Genomic DNA, 22,750 nt, shown 5'->3' with positions numbered 1-22,750 from the left:
ACCGCCGGTGCTTCCGTGTTTCGCCTTCGCCAGGGTCCAACAACTTATCGATTGCTTGGTGGTGCAATTGGTCAACGAACCAAAACCTTGCCGCTGAAAAAGAGCAAGTGTTTTAGCAGTGCTCTGGCGTTACTGGACCCCTGCGATGCCTTTTTGCTTTCCTTTTTTTTTTTTGCTGGGCCACCAAATGTCCCAAGTGTGTCCCAAAATTAAATGCTACCGGAATGCGCACGCCAGAGCACACGGTTGGGAGCGAGGGACAAAAACGGGAATACAAAATAAATAAAAGTGTTTGAGCGCGGTGGAATAAAATAGCTAAAAGCAAGTAAAAGTTCAGCTGCAGCTGTGCCCAAGTTTGTCATGCATTTTTGCCGGGTTACGATGATGGTATTTAGCTTTTTTGTTCCTTTTTGCTTCGTTTCACCCGTTTGTCGAAAGGATTTTCACCGACCCACCCCAAAAGCTCGTGGCCACTGTTTGCCCGGGATACTAAATTTGCCTTTCTGATATAGATTAATTTAAATTGCAAAATTTTTATCACCAGCTGGTCCCGGGAACGGGAACGAAGAAGGGATATTGCCAAGGCACCTCCAAACTTTGCTTAGGAGCCTGTTGGGAACAAATTTCTTTACGGCAAATATTCCTTGACGGGTTTTGATGGCCAGCGAGAGCGTGCAAGAAAAGCTAGAGATGGTCTCTGAGGGCGCAATCTAATGTCTGGACCACTTTTGGACAGATGTCTTTCGGTGGAAAAGATCGTTGTGTAGCCTCGGACAACTGCATCAACTAATACGTTCACTCGCTACAGGATGCTCAACATGCTCACGAATCGGAAGGTTTTAGGGTCCCTACCTCCAGCATAACCCAAATCATCACCAAGAACTGATCTTTGCCCTACGCTCGTCGCACCTTAATCGTACACTCAACAACACACACCGGCACCATTGTTATCGTTTGTCTCAAAGTTTGCTCTCCGTGAGATAAACAAACATCTTTACTAGGCGTACCGTCTGTGTGTGTGTGTGTGTTGGGGTCCGATCGTGGGGAAGGAAAGGGCTGAAAAAGCCGTGTTTGGCAATTCGTTTATTGCCGAGACGGCAGGAGTTGTGCCAAAACCCTCGACCAAGAACTTTGTGCATGCAGTGTGTGCCGGGGAAAGAAAAAGCCCCGGATGGTCCTTAGTTAAGTCAACAATTTGACACTTTACACGGGGCACTCACGCCTTGCCATTGTTCATCATTTTCAGCCAGCACATCCGGCAGGACATCCCTTCCGTCCGAACCACACGCATGAACAACAAGACAGATACGCGTGCCGGGTACCGTTGTTTCTTGGGGAACAGTCGGATGGGTGAAGACAAACTTAGCCTAACCTTTCTTGACACGAGACCTGAGATGTGTGACCAACGAAATCCTTCGAAGAAAACACGAAGGCAAAAGCCCTAAAATAATCACTCGCCCTGTCCCGTGTGCTTAGCCCGTTTGCCACCGTCGTCGGCGCTCTCCGTTTCGCACAATCAACAAAGTCGTCTAGCTTCTGTCATCGTTATGATCTGCGACTTTCGCCTACATCAGCCTTGCTGGAAGCCCTGCTACGGCTATCTGTTTTCCCTCTCACCATGTTCTCTGTTGCCTGAAATGATCTATAAAATTGAACCCCAGCTTCCGGACGATGAGCATCCAGGACATTCGACGACAGGTACGAGTGGTGATGCACCTCAGGAAAACTTTCCCAAGTCATCACACACACACACACACACACACACAGGGCCTGATAGGGTTTCATTTTTATCATGTTTCGTCTCGCCTAGTTTTTCACTTTTTACTCTCACAACAAAACTTTCCTCGTGTATCGCCTCGATGGCTTACGGTGGTATCGCATCTTCCTGTGGCTGTTTTCAGTTTTTAGCTACTCCATCCTACCCGTGCGCCGTAACGCTTCCCCAGGCGTAGCCATTTTTTGTTTTGTTGTCATCGAAAATAGAGAAAATAAGGGATAATGTTTATCCTTCATACGTGTTTGTGGAGGTGAGTGTGGGTAATAGGGACTCACTTCGCTCTGGACTTGCGGGTTTCCGTAAGGGAAACCAACCGAGCGACTTTGTTTGATCCTGGCAGTATGGGTAACAACATTGCCAGTAATACTAACGACAGTATAGTCGATGGGTTTTCATCCTTCCTTTGCTCAACTGCTAAGCGGCAGCATACTGATTCAACTTCGTCCAAAGTGAAGCAGTGAAGTGTCAAGGTGTATCTGTTTAAGTTGCTCGTATACTGGTGAAGTCCGGTAGGTTTTCTTGGTGGAATCCTTGAGTCATAACGCATTTGCTTTCTTCTCCTTTTTCGTATTCGACAACTTTGGTCGAATCAAGATGCCTTGGACTGCAATTCCTGACATCCTAAACATTGTGCCTACCGAGTAAGTCTGGCTGGATATTCAGATATTCCGTAACCCGAGAACGTCTGGATGGGATTTGATAGCCATCCTGACGTGTGAACCGTGCCTCCGTATAGTAAAACAAGTTGTGTTCAGCGTCCCAACTCTGCATTAATCACACTGATTCACCCTGTTCACCACCATTGCTAGCATCCAGACTCTCTAGGACTCTTTGAATAGTTTTACAACTCTTCAGTATACCATTATCGTCGATTATTGTTGTTGCTTGGTCACAGGGTAAAGGGGACAGACCCGAAAAACTGGAACGAAATTGGAACACTTGTTCAACAGTAGGTATGCATGTAATTAATGCAAATGGGGTACGAACCACCAGCAGCGGAAACTCTGGAACGAAGCGGGACGTCACGCTAGCGGGTCGTAGCAAGTCGTCCTCCTTCATTGGTCATCAGCCAGTGTAGCTTTATGCTGCTTTTGTATACATTTTAGCGCGGAAATAGCCCAAAAACCTTGACCGGTGATGTGTGTTTCATTGGGAACTTTACGTTTTAAACAAGGAACATTGTTACGAGACGAACTTTGAATGTAACTCGTTTTATTATTCCTTCTCGAATGCTGAAAGCAAGGACAAACTTCGCCGAAGCAAGTCTTGATGACTCTATGAAATCGTATGCTCTAGAGCCACAGAACCTTCCTCAATTGGGTCGAGTTAGTTTGCCGATTCGCGTCCAAACTCCGTGGCCAGAACGCTATCATGATTGATCTTTATCTGCAAAGCAATTTAACGCAGAAGGCGTCAAGAGCTGTCTTCCGCTTACAGTTTGACAAGCTGATATCTATCTTCTGTCTTGGACGTTTTATTCTGCACGGTAAAGAATGTTCATTTGCTTGCTCTGGCGTTCTATTGTGTTGAGAATATCCACACACAAAAATATATTCTTTCAAAGCTATCCTGAGAAACACTATGCTTCAAGCGTTTTAATGCTCTAGCCAACGACGTTTCTGCGGTTAACTGTTTCGCGTTAAATCATCACTGGTCCTCCTGTCGCCCATCGATTAGCACATAGAACGGTGTGAGTTTCCGTCCCAGATTCTCAGATCTCAGCTAAAGCTATTGATTGATTGACATGTCCAGTGAGCTCTCAGGTACCACCAACTACTACCTCAGCGACTTCAGACTCACCGCCAACGGAAGAAGCCGCAAAGCCAATCAACGGAATCAACCGGCAAACGTGCACCACCTTCGAATCAAACTTTAAAAGTATTCGCAGAACCGCACGTCTAGTATCGTTTACCGAAGGGGCCCAAGTGGCGATAGCTGACGAGTACTAATTCTTTCGACAAAAATTAGTACCACGATTTCTACCGCCCCGCCATAGCAGGCAGAAGTAATTTCCGGCGCATGGTAAAGTTTTTCACCTAATGACTAGGTGAGCCGAAGGATTAGACGAAAGGCAATCAGCAGCTCCGGCGATAAATTACATCCTTCCCGGCGCCGTACCTAGGCTAGCCTGCAAAATGCAAACAATTATCGAGCGTAGCGATGCATTCGCGCATCGTCACTGTAATTGAGCGCGGTGACTAAGATGAAGGTTTTTCCGAGCTAAAAGCTCGAAAGACACCTGAGAGTCAATTTATCGCCATCAAGCTCACATGTGGTAGGGCCGTACCGCACCACACACATCCAATTAACTGGGCCCTGGTCCATGGTTCATTCGAGGAAAGAAGTCGCGCTCTGACGCTAGCTGCGGTGCTGATTAGTTTCGCGTTCGGAAGCCTCGGGAACGGCGACACCGACCGTGGTACGAACAAAACTTTCCAGCGATTTTAAGACTTCCAGTTCGTTGCTGCAGTTTGAAGAAGTTTTAGGCATGCAAAACTTTGCATCGTGTTACAGGAGGTAATGGATAGTTGTGTTGTAGTAGCAGAGCTGTAACCTCAGGATGAAACATGAGCTCCACATCAACGAGAGTCTGGTAGAGCATGTGAAAGCGAGATGATGAGACACGGTTATGTGTTGTTGAGCGTCTTTATAAACTGAAAATGGTTCGAGAATAACCTTGAGTAGATAATTATGACAGTATATTTCTTCGTCTAACGACCTACTAGATCATGGCGTCCACACAATGACCTACTAGATCTATTGATATCACATCGCCGGATATCTAGTCCGGATGGTCAGGAGTTCTTGATAGTTTCAGATACGTCACATCGTTTCAAGGTCTCGTAAACGTAAACAAAACAAAGACTTGCGACACTGGACGAACGCGAGCTAACTGACGATAAGCGTGACGACCCATCGTCTAGTTTGTGGTCGGAATACATTTTACTGCCACGTTGGTGGACCTATCCGTTCCTTTGTCGTGGTGATGGTGGCTTCTTTGTTCCATCAGCTCCACCTAAACCGAAGCATGTTGCGAAAATGTTTTCTTCACATTTTTATTATGCCTTCAAATAACTTTGCCCACCCAACCTCTGGTGCAGTGTAAAACTTTGTTCGCCCCTCCCCGTTGTAAATGGCTCAGTTAAATGAATGTGGCGCAAAGTTTGATCGTTTAGCAAAAAGTCCCGGGACAAAGGAGGAACAGGAAGCGTCACAAACTAAAAATTGAACCAAGAGGAAGAAGAAGAGAGAAAAAAAACCGCTGCACAAACAGCGAACGCTAAGGAGTAATAGGGGAGCAATTATTCTTAATATCGCTTTCACTCGAAATTTGTCCGTCGGTTTCGTCGGTGGAGAAAAATCGGCCCCATTTTACCGGGGAATGGCGGACGTTTCAGGGGCGTAGTTTGCGGGCTTGCAAATATCTTAAGAGGAAGAAAAAAATTTGGCTCCAAGCTCCTCCAAAGTGCTTCACTTACCCCCAAAACGAGGAACATTTTTGGTGAGATAAAAACTCGCTCGTTTTGCGTTGAAGAATCACATCGAAGTACCAGGGAAGGTACGGCACGGTTTTGCACGTTGAGTAATGCTCATGCACGGATTGTTCTCATGACAGCTTGCAAACATCATCCTTTTCCATGGACTTCCGTGGATGGGGTACCGCAACCCAACTCCCCCTCCTACTATTTACGAATTCTCACCGTTTAGCAGAACGTTTTCGGTGTAGATATTCAAAGTGGCATGTGGCAACGTGAGCACGAAAGAAATCCTACCAGGAGAAGTACACATTTTGCTATACACATACACGTCTTCACACACGAAACAAACGCAATCCCATAACCTCAATTTCCGTTTTCTATTTCCGTACCTCCGTACGAGCAGACCTCACCGCTCTTTTGCTCCGCTCTCTTTACCCAATCTCCGGGTTAAAAGCCCCGGTTGAGCTGTAGAGTAAAAAAAAAACAAGAAGGAATAAAAGTTGGAGTGTGAAACACGGATCCATGCCGGAGGGCATCCCGCACGCCAGTTGCACGAAATGGAAGAAAAACAGATCATAATTAGGTTCGACGTTTGGAAACATGGGAGCCATGGGGTGTGGGCAATTTCCGGGGTCATGTCGTGAAGAGTGAACGATGGCGCAGAATATCTGCCAAACGTTTCAAGCAAACAGTGAATCTCTTCCTAGTGCCGTGTACAATCCGCGTTAAAAAAAAACCCCCCTGCTTGAACAAGGAGTTTGGAGTTCTTCCCCACCGAACAGGTGTGACCAAATATGCTTTACCTACCTGAGCACGGGTGTGTGCGAGTGTGTGTGTTTGTCTTGTTATTTAACTTATGAATGAAGTGAAAGACTGGGTAATAACATTAAAACACGTGCTACCAGTGGGAGCCTAAGAAATAGGATTGTATGAATAATGCAGAGGAGTAGTCCTACCAACTCTGTATAACCTGCGCAGCCTGGGTTAAGCTATACGACTCAAAGAGCTCTTTCAGAATCGTGGCTTGTGATGATGAATATGAGGGGAAACGGTGGACGGAAAATTCTCAGGAATCTTTTACTATCACCATGGACTTGTTCCAAGAAGCTGAACTTGCCTGTGTTCTGTCACCCTAGCTCAGGAGAGGGTCATCCGAGTCTCGGAGGTTGACCATCTTTGACGATATTATAAAGTCCTTACATTCGCTACAGACATAAATTTTATCTGTTGAAAGCTTTCATGAGTAGGCTTCTGAGGTCCAGATTCTGTGGCTGGCAGATATCCCCGTAACCGGAGTAGATGGCCCCGTCATATATCTCGTAAATAGGGCGTGGGTCTTTTTGGGGACTTCGTCAAAGAGACCTCGTAAAAGGGACATCGATTCAGGAGCCTCAAACCCAGGGCCTCGTATTAGGACCTCCTGTTAAGAGGACTCGCCGAAAAAGTCCCTTATATATGTGCCTGAGTCATCAGAGGCAGCCCCCTTCAGATACAAACAAAAATCCAGCTAATAATGCCATTAAACTTATCAAGCAAGATTGAGTCGGGGTGATAAAATTGACGTCAATACTAAAGCTATCAGCAATTCTTATCACTCCACAAATTCCGCTCGCAGCGTATAATGAGGTGTCAATGATTGCCTGTTAAGGATCTCCATCTCCTTCTCTTTTCTTCCGGAATCGCTCACATTCCTGCTGCATGTCCCAAATTCCTATCACTGTGAGTGAATGTAGCTCAGCATCAGCGATACGGCTCAGCATCAGCGTGCTGTGCATCCGGAAAATGTGGGCTCTTGGTTTTGTTGCCGGTTGTTTCTAGAATATTCCGTTCTTAAACTATAAAAATAATAGGGCTGTTGGTAGTGTGTAGAGTGAAATACGTGAAACAATTCGTAGAATAAAACTACTGACATACCGATAGCTGACCCAAACAACGCATGTACGTAAATACTGTAACGCATCGAAGTGCAGCAAAGCGTACAACAGTATGTGCATCATGTGTTCATGTAGGATAAGGGAACATTGTTCATGTTTTGTATGCTTTTACTCGGCACAAACCATTTTCATAAAATGGCCACCATGGGAGTACTTTTTTGGAGGCAATTCTGTTGCCCGATAGATTTCTCCCCAAAATGGGGAAAAGCAATTTAGAGATTACGGATGTTCCTGATGCTGATGAACTGGCATATTTTAGTAAAGTAAATTTTACATGATGAAGTACAACATCACTCATGCAAAGTGCATCCCTTGTAAAGGACTTCGGAAATTGTCTGGACGATTCATTGCCATTTGAGAGTTATAGCAATTTTGTAGCGGCTAGAACGCTCAAAAATCTAATGTCCTGGACAAATATCTGAACCAGCTTGCAAAGGATTGTGAGTGTCCAGGTAGTACATTGCTTCAAGATTCTGATGTCCCCATGCCTCCCTAGCAATAACAACGCTTCTTACCCAACGCAGGGATACCGTCCAACAATGTTGATGTACCATCTACATTATCCTCCTTAAATCTGTATATCCCTTGTCGTCATCTTCGTACGTGCGGCGAAATCCTTGACTTCAACATACGGATACCTACTTGCCGGACCCAACTAACTAGCAATTCCTTGTAATCCTCTGTGTTCTTCATTCCGTCACTCGTTATTAGATTGTGAGACTAAACTATACGATTATATTCGTTAGGTTTAATTGGAGGATATCTTTTTAAAACAAACCAAATTAAAACTATGTCCCATGACATGCCTAGTCTTCAGAATAAAAGGATCAACAGCGTTGGACATTAGAAAACCTTAATTGTATCACTATAATCGTTTCAGAAAAATCAATTCCATCCGGGTTCGGGTACGGGGCTTTTGTTTTTCTTTTCCTCTTCCGTCCATTTTACATTCCCCTGCGAGTCACAACCATTTTATCAATGACAGTGAACGACGTCCATTATTGGCGATAGGGACGTTTTGGATGTCATCGGCATGCCTCACCTGCCAACCGGGTTTTAGTGCGTGTCATAAACTAGATAAAAGTAAAAAAAAATCCCCCCAACAAAAGGATACCGATGGGATGGCACGATGCACGAGGAACGACACCGGAAGCAATACAGTAATAATGTGTACAGGACGCCGGGCGCACTGAAACGTACTGGTCCCTTTTGCTTTTCAATTTTCAATTTTTCCCGTTCACCGTCGTCATCATCATTATCCGCATAGGCTAAGCTGGCTCGTGCCGAACAGGGACATCATTCTTCCGTTATTATTTACCTCCCACCCGGTGTTTTTTTTTTCTCTCTTCTTCTTCTTCTTCTTCTACCATTTTTACAGCTGGCACTCTCTTTGGAGTTCGACTGAATGGTTGGCAGCACTTTTATCTTCCTTCTTTGATGCCCACGGTCGTAATCAATAGATGCACTCGTTTTTGTTTGTTTGTGTGCCGTATCCTGGCGTATCCGTCTAGCTCTGTGTTTTTTTTTTTGTGCTGTTCTGCCCGTTTCTAATTTCAATAGAAACGCCACTCTACACAACCACAAAGAGCACACGCCGATACGGCCCCCTAATATTGATTGCATGCCCTAAATGCGTTCAGCCGGTTCACGTGCACCGTATTAGACTGGCGAGCCGGAGTCAAACCGGTGCACCGTGCTTAGCATAGCGTGGTTCGGTGCTAACGCAACGGTTGAAGGCCCTTTTTGTGCCCATCAGCACAGTGGTGAACATTAAAATTTAAAGCTATATTAAAAGGCTGGGCCTGCATACCTGGACCACGTGTAAATAGTCGTTGAGACGGTAAAACGCGGGGAACCATTGACAATTTTTAATAAAATGTAAATGGCTACTCATTTTTTGTTATTTAAAGCATATTGGGACTATGATACCAAATAAAGTAAAAAGTAGAAAATGTTTGAAAAAAAGAATAATTGATAAAGATTAATATGCGAAGATTTTATTATATAACCTCAAAAGTTATCGCAAATTAAAATACGGGACATGTAATAGTTTCGGAGAATAAAAAGGACATCCAGTAATCATGAGAAGATGAGCTTGTATTGTGTGAGCCATTGGAGGACACTGCTCAAGAAGAGGTAGACTATCCTTAGGTAGAACAGGAATTTTGACGCACTTTCAAATGTAAGTTAACCATGCCCAATATGAGCTGGACTTTGCTCTACGAAGTAATGAACGAGTCCTAGAGTTCAGTCCAATAGTGCGAGTAGAAAACTGAACAACCAATGCCAGAGCATAAAATACCACTTCCAAAGGAAAATATATGCTGTGAAACGTTTGAAGTTTACGAGTATAAATTATGTACTTTCATCATATGCTGTGCTGTTCTATCAGCGATCAAATCATCTTATTAATATTACAGTGACCGCATTAAAAGCAAAAAACAAATACAAAACATCAAAGCACATTCCAATCGTTGTAAATCGTAACTGACTAATTGAGAGTTTATTTTTTATTTTTTACATTCATTCTCCTCTAGCAAAAGCAAGGGCGCACTATGGGCACTAGAGAACAAATTATGCGACAAAATTAGTTTCTGGAAAAGTTTTTGACAGTATTCTTTCTGTGTCTAAAATGGTTTTGTTGCCTAAAAGTTTTGTTGCTGGATAAATTTCATAAATTGTTTGATAATAGTACGCTATAAAATCAAAATGTTTTTTTTCTCTTAGATCAACCCTACACAAAAAAAATTGACTGCATTTCAAAAATTCCAATTTTCAAATTTTATCCCCATATGCTCCCATTGTGAAGCGGAACAAATGGGTCTTGTTTTTGTTATGGTTTTGCCTAATGTAAAACTCCATTTGTTTGCTAACGATTGATTTTCACCGTTGGGGTGTGCCCAGTTTCACCAGTTTCACCTTCGAGACCCGGGGTGAGCCACCCAACAATGACCACACCGTTGGCAGTGATTATTTCATTCCGTGCCTCATGATAACTTGTGCTGCAGTGATGGCATTTTGTATACAACTCACCGTGTCGCACCTGCCCTTCCGGTTCCGGGCTCCGTCCGTTCCCCCTTTCGCCGCTCCATCAAATGTTCGCGGGCAGACATTTTAATTCATCGTGCAAATGTTTAACTTTCATTTGTGTAGCCGTACGGGGACGGGGGGGGGGGGGTGGGAGTTTGGGGTTTGGGCCTGCCATCGCAATCTTTCCATCTATATGCACATTATGCCGTTCGTTGCGCATCCGAAAAACCCCCCTTTAACGGTAGACAGTAGGCGGTCCCTAACATTGTTCCGAAACTCTTCTCCCTCCGTTTATTTGCAGAATGGCACCGGACACTGGCGCTGCGATTGACAAACATGAACGTGCCGGAAGTGGTCGACTATCGTGATACGGTAACGCTATCCTGCAGCTATGATCTGGGTGCTCACCAATTAAACTCCGTTAAATGGTACAAAGGCAATAAGGAGTTTTACAGGTACGCTCGGCAGCAGACGACAATATATATATCGCTACGCCTGCAAGCTATTTTTCAACTGCGCATTCATGTTTTACACATTACCTTGATACCGTGCACGGGTTTAAAATAGTAGTAGTCGCAGTACGGACGCTGTTTTCAAACACACAGACACACACACACACGTGGAAGGCAACCAAAGAAGGGCGTGATGGGAGATAATAAAATCTGCCGTCGCAAGGACTCACAATAAAGCGCCTGCGAATGTGCGAAGAACACGAATGTAGGTAGCGCTGGCAAAAACGGTTTCCGAAATGCAACCCCCGGACGCTGACGGTCCAATTTGCAGCATCTGCACTGATGCGGCAGCTAGAAAATTGTACCTCCATTTATTGCGGAAGACACACGGCCAGCGGATAACAGGATAGATCATCAAAATGAGTTCGTTTCACGAACCGTGTCAGATTGCAGCCGGGGATTTGCTCCGGTTTTGCTGGGTCCTTGTTTGTTTATGCCTCTTTTGTGTGTGTGTGTGCACCGAGCCTTCTTGCGCAAATCCTGACCGACCGACCTGAACCTGTGCACTTGTCCCTTCCCTCCAACACCTCCTCTTCATCCCTCCTACTGCCAGCCAATGCGAGCCGATCGATGCTTTTGTGACGCACCGACGAGTCTTCCACGTTCCAAGCGTACCGTGTAGCACCCGAGATGCATGTGCACCGAAGGTTGGTCGTCTTTTTTTGCTCATCGACCGTGCAAACCCTCGGAATCGATCTTCGCCATATTTCCATTATATGTTTTTAACCATCGTCCGCTAACCATCAGCTGGCCAGCACACGGAAAAAGAAACCGCCCGGGATAACAATAATGAACGCCAATATCGCCTGCGCGGATCTGAGCCGTACTGAATCATTGCAAGGAACGGACGAGGACATACGGCAAGCATCAGACTACCTTGTTTTTTTCACTCCAAAATTCCTAGAACCGTCGTAATACAGAGATCAAATAGAGATCTAAAGTAAAAATTTCTAGAACCCGCCCATAGTTCATTTTACACAGTTAGCTCAGGTTAGTGAGACTTCAAACGGACGGCAAGGTACCTCAGGTTATTGAGGTGCGCTATGTTCAGTACTTCCGTATGGCAAGGGAGAGCTCTTAGAGGAGTAAAACATTTTTTCGGCGACAAAAAGCCTACTGAAACTTGAATTAAAAAAATATTGCTCTTTATTGGTACAATAGCGTCAGGTCCTCTATATCCGGCCTTCGTGACATTCCGTGTATCCAGACTTAAATAGTGAGCCCTGCGTGTGGATGCAATTAAACGCCAAGCGCAACGATTCTTCCAACAACTCTAGCGCTCTTTAACAACTAAACTCCTTCCCCGGCAGGTACGCTCCAATGCTTTTTCCGAAAGTCACAACCTACCCCGTGGAAGGCATCGTCGTCGCCACTGACCGGCCAACAATCTGCAATCAGTATCTCTGCTCGATCCGGCTAACCGAGCTGCAGCGCCGCACGAGCGGAGAGTATCGGTGCGAAATTTCGGGTGACGCACCCGAATTCAAGCTCGCAAACGGGACGCGCAACATGACGGTGGAGGTGCTGCCCCAGGACGACCCTACCATTACCGGGCTCAGTGCCAGCTACCTGCCGAACGAGCACATTGCCGCCAACTGTACATCCGATCGGTCCACGCTCGCCACCCGGTTGCTGTGGTTCATCAATGGCCGCACGGTAAGTAGCGCTCGTTACGAGCAGGCTCGTACGAACAAAGTTGACAATTAAAACCACGCAACATTCCGAAGGTTCCCTCGGGATGTTTGAGATATCGCGTTGCGTGTTGGTAGTGTACATGAGTGTATGTCTATATCAACTGATGCACGGGGTGTGTGTGTGTGTGTGCGGGTCTGTTTGAAAGTCCGATCCATCAGACAAATGATCAGCGAGCGGTCTGGAACTGTGGAGGTAGATTTGTAACGACCATTTTCCATGCTCCACTCCAGACGGACGTTATCCGCAAAGCGTTCGAAGCTGATAGAGCAGCCGAACGTGATATATTGATCCCGTTTAGTTTTTTTGCGTGTAAATACTCGCCCTTCAATCGTTTTACAGGGTTTTGCGAGAATATAGTTGACATGCTCGACTAGATATTGATTTGTTCAGGCATATTATTTACATATTGAAGGAGTCGTTCCTATCTTTATCTCAGGAGACCGTTCCGTTGGTCTCAACATCATCATACTACGATACTGTCCAACAATTGTAAAACTCTTCTTTTTATTGCTTGTAAAGCACGACCAGGATATTCCAGTCTCCATAAGATACTTCGCTGATGTAAGCATTCTTTGCTCTATTCCCTCTATACAACTAGTGAGCTTGTGACCTATGCTAATAATCTTCCTCTTCTTCTTATATGTGAGGTACTTCCGGCATGCTACTAGAGCGTCCTGGGCCTCTCCCTTGAGCCCAAGTAATCCATGGATCTAAGATAATTTTCTGATATGATCATTCTTTGCTCAATTATCGCTAAAACTTTTATCAGTCAAGGAACTATTCCGAATCCAAATTCTACACCTCCCTCTAAGGGTCCCTTATGTACCTGAACAAATCAAATGTCTCGATAGACATCCTCGAAAACCCCTGTATTACTTATCTGTTCAAAATGGTTGTAAAAAAAGTGCGACAACCATGAAGCAGATTATTCATGTCCATGCATTCCTATCCTGATGGGCTGTCTCTCTCGTAGCATCCTCCAGAGCTGGGAATTGAAATGCAGTTTCCTTTTTTTTTACCTATTTGACCATTTCAAATTGCTTACATCGATTAAGCCACGTTGAAATGAGCACATGCGCAGAAACGGTTGAAACGTTTTTTTTTCCCCACAGTTTGTATCACCCAACGAAGAACGTAGCCGGATGAGATGCGATAAAACGTTGAAGGATTAATTTCGAATACAATTTTAGGTCCGTTTCTATTGGATGTGTGGATAGATAAATCTATCAAAATGTTTGATTGAGTAGTTGGTGGTTGATCGGGTTAGACAACGCAGCGCCATGTCTAGGTTCAAATCTTCTTCTAAACGGTGCTCCTTATACGAAGAGCTGATGATTGGTGACGGTGAATACATCATTATCCTTAGTATCACCATCATCATCATCATCACCATCAATACCGACTTCATGCCCGAAGTCATGCACATGCCAGCGGTTTAACATGGCGGTGTAGAATGCTACAACAAAAAAGGCAAATCCATAGAGATGCTTTTTTTCTCTCTCTCTCTGCCTTGCTCTGGGCCATTGATATATCGGTCTGCTGTAATGACCACCTATCGGTAGTGGTAGGATACGCACCGGCAGCAACTATACGGCGGTACTTCTTATGCAAAGTCCAACAGTCCAACCGCAAAACCAAAGCCTAGTTCCAGCTCGGGTTGCACAACCATATGTTGCGGTCAGCCAAGACGAGCGGCATTGATTTTATCCGGCTTCCGATTGGCAGCAAACCACAATCCAGCCAGTACCGCAGTGTAGTGGCAGCATAATTAGCACGCTCCTGAAGACACGCCACCGTTGCGAGATCTTCGAGCTGCTGTTGTCGTTTTTTTTTTGCTTTGTTTGATAGCCGGATTTTTCTCCTTCTCATCTAACAACCACGTTGTCATTTGCAGGTTCCGATGGAATACCTACAGCAGCAGCAGGAAACAACGCTCGAGAGCGATGGGTTTCACCTGCGTTACCGCACGCTGGAGATGCGTGTACCAGTAGATAGGCTTGTGCAGCGTGAGCTAGACAACGTTATCCATATCAAGTGCATGGCGTCGGTGGATGCGGCACCGTCGGTCGGGCGCGAGGCGAAGGCGGTGGTGGCGTTGCGCAGCCATCGGTCGTCTTTGTTTGGGTTCGGTGGGCATAACCGAGCAACGGGCCGGAGCAGTATCGTCCCGGGACTCGATCTTAAATCCAATCTGGCAGCCGGTAAGTTACCCTAGCGTGTGTATGTGTGTGTTTTTGGGGTTACAATTCCGAGGTTACAATATTTGCAATGGCGTATGTACATTTTCAAAACAGTGATTGAAAGAGAAGCAAACAAGAAGCAGACGAACTTGTAATATTCAAGGAATCTCTGGACATTGCTGACGATGGAGTGGACTAACTCTTCTGAAAAACTTGCAAATAAGAGAGCTAAAGTCTTCTTGAGCATTATCCACCCCACCTTGAGCAGAGTCCTGATAAAAGTCCACCAATGCATTGTATACTTCATCCTGTGGAAAGCCCAGGAATGCCCCAGACACTTCATCTCGTAGAACCAGCAATCCTCTTTTGAGAGGGTACACCTGTCAAACGAATTTTTAAATCTCCAAATCGAAGTAGATCCAGGGATGAAACTTCCTTCCTTAACTGACAATATTAAAGTGACCTTTAAAACATACACAAAACATAAATTTGACAAAAAATACGCTTAATATTCTAAATCTTCAATGTCTCATCTCTCATCACCCAGCCAAGTGTATGGGAATTTCATTCCACCCAGTCAACGCTTACCGGGAATCCTTAAAAGTCTGACAGAAGCAATCACAAGAAAAAAACGTTCAAGTCTAAGGCCATTTAATCCTACCCGTTTCCGTGAAATGTGCACGGGGGCCATAAAAGTGGATAACGAAGACCCGAAGCTTTTCTAAGGCCGATGTGGGATTAGGTGACGTCATGTAGCCGGTAGTTGTAGTCGGTTGTTTTGGTAACCCAACCCCAGCACTTGAAGCGTCACAATGAAAACGGAATGTGAAAAACGCCTGCCTTTTTACAGCCCCAGCCGACAGGGATTTCTTCGCTGGAATGCCAGTTTGCAGCGTTGATTCAACATCGTTTGACCGTTGCATATGAGATGGATAGGTCATAATTCGGGTGGTTTGTTCCGTACACCGCAGACGTTCGCGACATAAAATTTCATTTTATATATTTGGTGATGATTGTGTTGTGAAATTTTACTACACTTATACAATTATAAGAAACTGAGAAGCTTTCTGTAACCTTTACTCACTAACTTCAATACGCTCCATAATACTCCAAATACTTCGACAAAGCCACATCAGGTCGAAAAAGACCTAGAATTCTTTAGTCCTAAAGGAGAAGTGTCCTTAATGCTGTCAAAACAAATACCTCTAAAAATCCACACAGCCAACACCTCGAGGACGTCCTCCAATTTCTGGACGTAACTTTCTACACAGCTTCAAGTTACATAGACATCCAGGAGAATGAAGTTGCGCGCCTGGTGAGCTGATCGTCGACACCACCGAGTTTTGTCTTTTGTACCCAAAGTCACCATCTCGGACATCTAGAACAGGGCATGGCTCCGAACCTCGAACCATGTTGTATACCCTATCATACTCAAGACGCCGCCTCCTGCATTAACCCAGGAGATCTCTATTCCGTCTTCCGATTCAGCTCAAGCTTCCGAAGGAGTCCAGCTTCTTGGGCCCTCCAGCATAAGTCTATGCCTGTGATACTTGATCGAGAATCTTCGTACGTCCTGATGTCCAGAAGCACTTTAGAGACTCGTCCAGCTTCTCAAAAACATGGACATTAACAATCAAATTCAGAATATACTATAGACACCTGAACTGAAGGTCCAGGTACCTATGTCCTGCAATGACATCTAATGACGGAGTCCAATGGCTCAAAGTCTCTATCTAAACTAACTTCACTAGATCTCCTCCTCCTAAAGATCTCCTTATTCATTTATCCAATTTCAGCTCAATCTCTTCTGCTCCTGTCCTCGATCGCTCTCGCGGGCATGCGATGGTACAGTGAGCAGGATCTACGCTTCCTTCTAGACAACCGACCCTGAAGACCCATCCATCGAGCTTCGGTTTCAGCTATGCAGCAGTAGCAATTATACGACAATTGAAACACTTATCGCTCCCGCACACGCTCTACTATTACAGCTGGTGTTAGAAGCGGAACAGCCAGCCAACATTTATGCCAACCAGTTATCAGGCCAGAGGTAACATCAGATAAAGTTCCAGATGATTAAACACAAACAGAGTTTAAGTACAGGCTACAAGGTACTACTCTTACCATATGTCGATATATGTCCCTGTCCCTCACAAACAGCAACCAAGCTTCTATGGCTAGCCTAACGTTCATACTTACTGTGAACAGATTGATGAAGATCTGTATATAATGGTTCTTGTACGATTTTACGAAACACACACACACACACATCATCAAACCAATCCTCACGACTCTTTCATAAGCAACTCACGCTACGATTATGGATTGAACTTAGTAGGCACAAAACGGGGCGAATCGAGAGCCGTCATCAGGCGCAACAATTGGCAAGCATTGGCAAGCAAATTTGCGTCAGCATTTTTACCATCCTAGTTGCATGTTTCACGAACACACGCATAAGGAAAATATAAAATCGGTGTTCTATACTTCGATCGATCAAAACACACAGCTGTTACGTAAAGTTCGGGCGGCTCAAACTCAAAACCAATATTATGTACAGATACCATCTTCTTTTTTTTCATTTTCTTGAGAACATGGCAGGAGGGGAAAGCTGTATTAATTAACATGTGCAGCCGTATCTGATGATGATTCAGTGACAGCTACATTGGGGTAGCCAAACAACAAGCAAAAAGCCGCGAGTGGTAAATGGAACGAAGACATGCAAGAAAAATAAACTAAGTGTAGAATAAGGATTTGTAAATATTGAAGTTTACCGTCGGGAGGAAATTAATAAACAACGTAACTCAACACTCAACCGGCCCCTTACAAAGGGAATAAAGCACACCAACACACAGAGAGAGAAAAATGAGAAAAAACAAGAAAACAAAGTTGATCAAATAAAACGAAAAAAGAGGAACACACACACAGCAATGAGCAGCGCTAGATCGGCAGTGAAAAGTAAAACAAGAAAGTAACCGACAAACTTTTCAAAGGCAAAAGATAAAGCAAATACATATTACCATGCACACTCACACACACTTTCAGACATACTCTACATACACACAGAAACATTCACGCACGCACACACAAACACGATTGTATCGAAAACTGAGTGTAAAAAAAACACATTGGCGCAGTTGAAAACGAGCGAAACATTTTGCCCATCCCAAACCAGTTCGGCGAGCGTAAATGGGAAATAAAATAAACTGAAGACACGGATGTGTCCAAAATCGTTTAATTGTACTTTAGTGCGTACTGTTTGTGTTTTTTGAGATTCATTTTGTATCAGTTTCACTTTTCCTGCATGATGACCAATATGAAATTTGGGGGAAAAAATGGCGTAAGAAGGCTTTTTGCTAATGAAGGGTTCAGACTTACTTGGCTTTTAATTGCTCTACTACTACTTTTCCTATGCAGAACTTAATGTAAAAATTGATATAAAACGTTTATAAGAAGAGTGAATTGCAGTTGAAGTCTCTGGGAGATATGTATACTGTGGAAATTGAGGCTAGCATCAAACTCGTATTAGAAGGTTCTCGTTATCAGACCTATGACGCTACGTCCCTTATACGAGATCCCTGTTATGAGATCTCTTCCTTGAGACCCCTTGAGGGTCCATGAAGCCTTCTATACAGGGCCCCAAATAGGAGGCCGCTTCTACAAGACAACCTCTTACTTTGCGGCGATTACGACCTATGTTTTCGATCCATTGTCCATGCACCTGTTAGTCATCTCACTTAGTCACCAGACTAGAAGACCAAGATGTCAGGGTCAACGTATATGCTGAAGTCCTCTCGTTGGTGCAAGATTGATACTCCACTGGACATCACACACAGTCTACGGTAGATAGTAAGACTTTGCCTATTCGGCTAAGGTCGTAGAATACTCTGAGTCTTATAGATGATCTCTTGGACGGTGCTGTCTGACCTACTAGGCAGATCTTTCAAATCCCCATATCTCAATTGGTCCTCTCAATCATCGCTATAGCACTGCCGATGATTTGGTACGCCACTGAGCACGGATGCCTAAAAGTTGAGGTCCATCAGATTACCTTTGCTGAGAATCTCTCGAGCAGCGTATCCGTGTCTTAGTATGGAGATCCAGCAACTGGAATATCTTCCAGAATTATAGTCAAAAGGCTTCAAGAATCCATATTGGACAGAGAGGTATAGTCTAGACAAACGTCAGCCATCACAGACAATCTTTAAGCCAAGCTTCCTGATACAGACTTTGGAGCACAGATTTGGGAAACCCTCCAGGATATCTAGAGCTTGGAGTATTCTGATGCAGGTTATCGAAGTCATCATCCCTAACATAAACCTAAATTTCAGATCCCGCAATACTTGATGTTAGTTGTCCCTGCAGATATTCCGAATTCTCAATTTTTTTCTTTTCCATTTTTGCGATACAAAAAAAATTGACCAAATTAGATTTTCTTCGCGATGAAAAGCCAAAACCACGGGATCCAAGGACAGAAAAGCAAGCCATCAACAATGTATTTATTTTCTCATGTCAATTCTTTCCTCTCCAGCCTTGAACTTCCAACAACACCGATACATTTTTATTTACGCGTACAGCTATGGAAATTGGCTGTTTGCTATTGTTTGTGTATTTCAATAACTATTTGTTTTTATCTTGTCAATTTGCTTCGATTTTGATTTCAGTTTGAATTTGTATTTGCACTCTCGCGTTGGTTTTTTTCTTTCTCTCTACGAAAACGAAAAAGAGATGAGCATATTGGATGAAATGGATCCTACAGCAACTCATATTTGACTCTGTGGCTCCGGTGAGGCCCGATTGGTATTGCAATCCATCGCCAGTCCGGCGCGAAATATGCGAGCCATTGGGCAGGACAACAACAGACATTTGCATTTGGGCAAATATTGTGCGAGTCGAAAAACAACGCGCTCAAGCCCATAAAACATCGGTGCAAATGACGAAATCAACAACAAAATGGCACACGCACGTGTTGTTACCATATGCATCGGCAGGTGTGAAACGGACAGTGGAATAGTTTTCATTCCGTTTGGGAAAGGAAGGTTGATACACTGATGTGATCTAATTTAGGAACCGATGCTACGGCGCTCGAATCCACGCAAGTTGTTTGTTTGGAGTTTCAGCTTTTCTTCCTGGCTGAATGCTCACCGGCCATTTTTATCCGATTGACGATATTTATTTTAAATTTAAAAGGAAGCAATACGTGATGATGCCTGTGCAGGCTAGCTAAAGAAATTATGTTAACGGATAATTCTGCGTAGTACAAAACTGGTTTCACAATACACAGTTAAGCTCAGGATATCGGAAAGCAGGGCCGGATATCGAAATCCATCCGGATTAATCAGATTTTGGTAGCATCTCACATCAAGGAAGTAAGAATTGACAGGACAAGACCTCTCAAGAGGATATAGAGATTGGTCAAATTAAGTAAATAGCAATAAGTTCATAGTTCATACAAGTCCCTGTGAACATCAAGAATATTTCCAAGACATTTCATAATATCATTTGCACCAATTCTGTTCTCTTCTCATATATTCAGCAGCTGTTTTATACTATGCTAAACCCATCACTAGTCTTCTTTCCTATCCATCAACACCGTTTTCCTGTAGCCTTTTTTTATCTCGGCAGACTATCTGGAAGTCAACATCCCAAAAAGTTGGCACCCAACGGAACGTTCGGCAGCATACGTTTCTGCAACGGTATGACATCGTTGCCCGCTTCAGACAACATGACAACGAAAGGATGTGACTGTCCGTGTACGTGTTACGTGGTTTAGCGCAATCGATTGGTTGATTTGTCTTCCTGGCTGCACCAAAAACCGCCCGGACCGTTACACTCTCCAGCGAGTCGACCGTTGTTCCAGTGCGGTAGTGCATACAGTATGGGCACGTACAGTGTTGGACAAACGATGTGCAACTTCCATCAGATCAGGAGAATCTTCAATAATTCTTATTTTATATTTGATTTAGCAAAAGCAGCTTTTTGACTGGGGTGTTCTGGTGGCAGAGACGATAACGACGTCGGGCTACACACGGCAGGTCCGGGGTTCAAATCCCATCCTGGGCTGCCAACTTTGTCCCGGCTAAAATCATGTCACAGAAAACCAGAAATGGCAGACCGAGACCTCTCGAGGTTATAGCGTCTAGAGGCTAGCGGATTGAATACTCTATAGACATCAAGGCCCAAAGCCACATGAACTACTTGGAAAAGTCCAGAACCCTGGTTATCCATCCCAACGATAGTATATAGATGGATTTTCTCCAGAATTTCGCTACTTCCACAGCAGTCACACATGTTTTGTCCCACACTGTAAATATCGTGCGCCGATCACAGGTCAACTGGTATGGCAGTTGAACATACCGCAAAACATCAACCTTTACCACCGATTTACCGCATCTTCAATCCGTCGTCGACTAACGATTTTCACACTATATTTTTTTGTTGCCCCCCACCGTGAACCCGGAACAGGTGCAAAGTGAAATATGAACGGTACATGGCTCACTCAATTCATAGCTTAAGGGTGCTCACAAACACGCACACACACACACATGCTCGGGGGAAAAAAACGTTTTCTCTCGATGGTGCAGGCACACGCAGCAACACCTGACTTCGAGTGAAAGAGAGAGAGAGAGCGAGTGGTTTAGAAGCAGTAGGTACAAAGTGGCAAAGTGATATGAACTGGCCGATTAACCGGTGCTGGTGAAGTGAGCAGGGTTGCAATCGAACTTGTGCCCTTGTTTACTCCAATCAAAATGTCCGAATATAGAGCACGCTCACGTGCCTTGACTACAGACTGTGATAGTTAAGATGTTAGGGGTTAAGTGTCTGTCAGGCAAATCCCATCGGTGTTCCAAGCGTTCCGAATATTTGACGTTTAAATCTGCAGTAGCGTAGGAGTTTTTGGACGAAGTTGAATTCTGCTTCAGGCGTCCTCAACATCGCTGATGGTCAGCTGTCGTCGCCATTACTCTATCTCGTCTAATGTCTACCACATCTCCCCGGTCTAAACTATCTCAAAAACAACATCTTGTCACGTATTCCTACTCGACCAGTAGTTCTACTGCGCATCAAAACATGATTAAAACCACACCATACCCAGCTATTGCCAAAAACCATTATATTAATTATAAAACAACACCTACATAATTAACACCAGCTGATGCTTTGTAAAATCTGCGCCCGACCAAGCACGACAAGGCGCCGTCATTCTACCCCAAAAACACGCACCGAAAACTACTCAATTATCTGCTCCATATTCATCATCCTGAAACCAATTACGAAGGAATCGACTTCGCGAAGAACGTCCACTCCATCGGCTGTACGGCGGCATGTAATTTCTGATGTCCAATGGTCTGCAGCGATGTAGGTGCAAAAGCTGGCCGGCCGTCGTCCGGAAAGACCGGACGCTAATTATTTACGCTCTGCTCCGTGGCCGTGTTAACCTCAACGTTGCGCTTCATCGATTCTGAGACCGTTCGAGCTTCAAGGCACACGCATCAGAAACGATGAAACCTGAACCTCCGGACCGACGGCTTCATTCCGCGCGATAATTAATCAACCTACTGCGTCTCGCAACTGGCCACTCCGAATGGAAGTGTTGCGGAGGAGAAGAAGGTGGCAGGAAGGGGGACGGAATTTCATCGCCGGTAGTCAATTAGTAGAACTGTACAACGTAGCGTACTGTGTTTGGGCAGGAAGGGGAAAAAAACGGGACCTGGGCGGTCCAGTACCGGTCGCAGTAAGTTTCCTTCCAGCCCACGTTAGACGAACGAAAGTTAAAGATTTTCCCGCACAATAGTGGCAATACTCACCGTGTCTGTAAGTTTGTCCTTTCGTTTCACCGTGAATTTAAATCACTTCCCTTCCAGTTCGTCCGGCCGTCCCTACTTTCTTTGACGCCCCAATATTGATGTGCTCGGTCCAGACTCCTCAGAAGTCTTCCCACCGATGTCTTACCTCCGTAGCCGTGCTGTGTGCGTGTGGTGGTACGTATTCGTACCAGAAGAAATACTCCAACACACGGAAGCTTTTTCTGTCTTGACTTGGGGATATTCGCGTCTGTGCCCGGGTGCCAGAGCGCAAGTGATGCGGCCCAGCTTTTGTAGCCGTGCCAAACCTAGGTAAAATAGCTGATAGCGATGTTTATTCAACT

General features: G+C 44.6%; 1 protein-coding gene across 1 annotated transcript in view; it reads left to right on the top strand.

Annotated features, from left to right (window-relative positions):
* The window catches only part of LOC118503492, a 32,952-nt gene extending 15,108 nt beyond the window's left edge, over positions 1-17,844 (top strand). Inside the window, exons 2-5 of the mRNA XM_036036817.1 lie at positions 10,522-10,675; positions 12,043-12,388; positions 14,322-14,628; positions 16,404-17,844. Coding sequence (XP_035892710.1) covers positions 10,522-10,675; positions 12,043-12,388; positions 14,322-14,628; positions 16,404-16,498 — 902 coding nt within the window. The 3' untranslated portion in view covers positions 16,499-17,844. The remainder of the gene's footprint in view (positions 1-10,521; positions 10,676-12,042; positions 12,389-14,321; positions 14,629-16,403) is intronic.
* The last annotated feature ends 4,906 nt before the right edge of the window (positions 17,845-22,750 follow it).

The sequence above is a fragment of the Anopheles stephensi genome, chromosome X (assembly GCF_013141755.1).
Source record: "Anopheles stephensi strain Indian chromosome X, UCI_ANSTEP_V1.0, whole genome shotgun sequence".
NCBI lineage: Eukaryota > Metazoa > Arthropoda > Insecta > Diptera > Culicidae > Anopheles > Anopheles stephensi.
The sequence above is the reverse complement of the archived record's forward strand: the minus strand, read 5'-3'. Positions and strand labels throughout refer to the sequence as shown.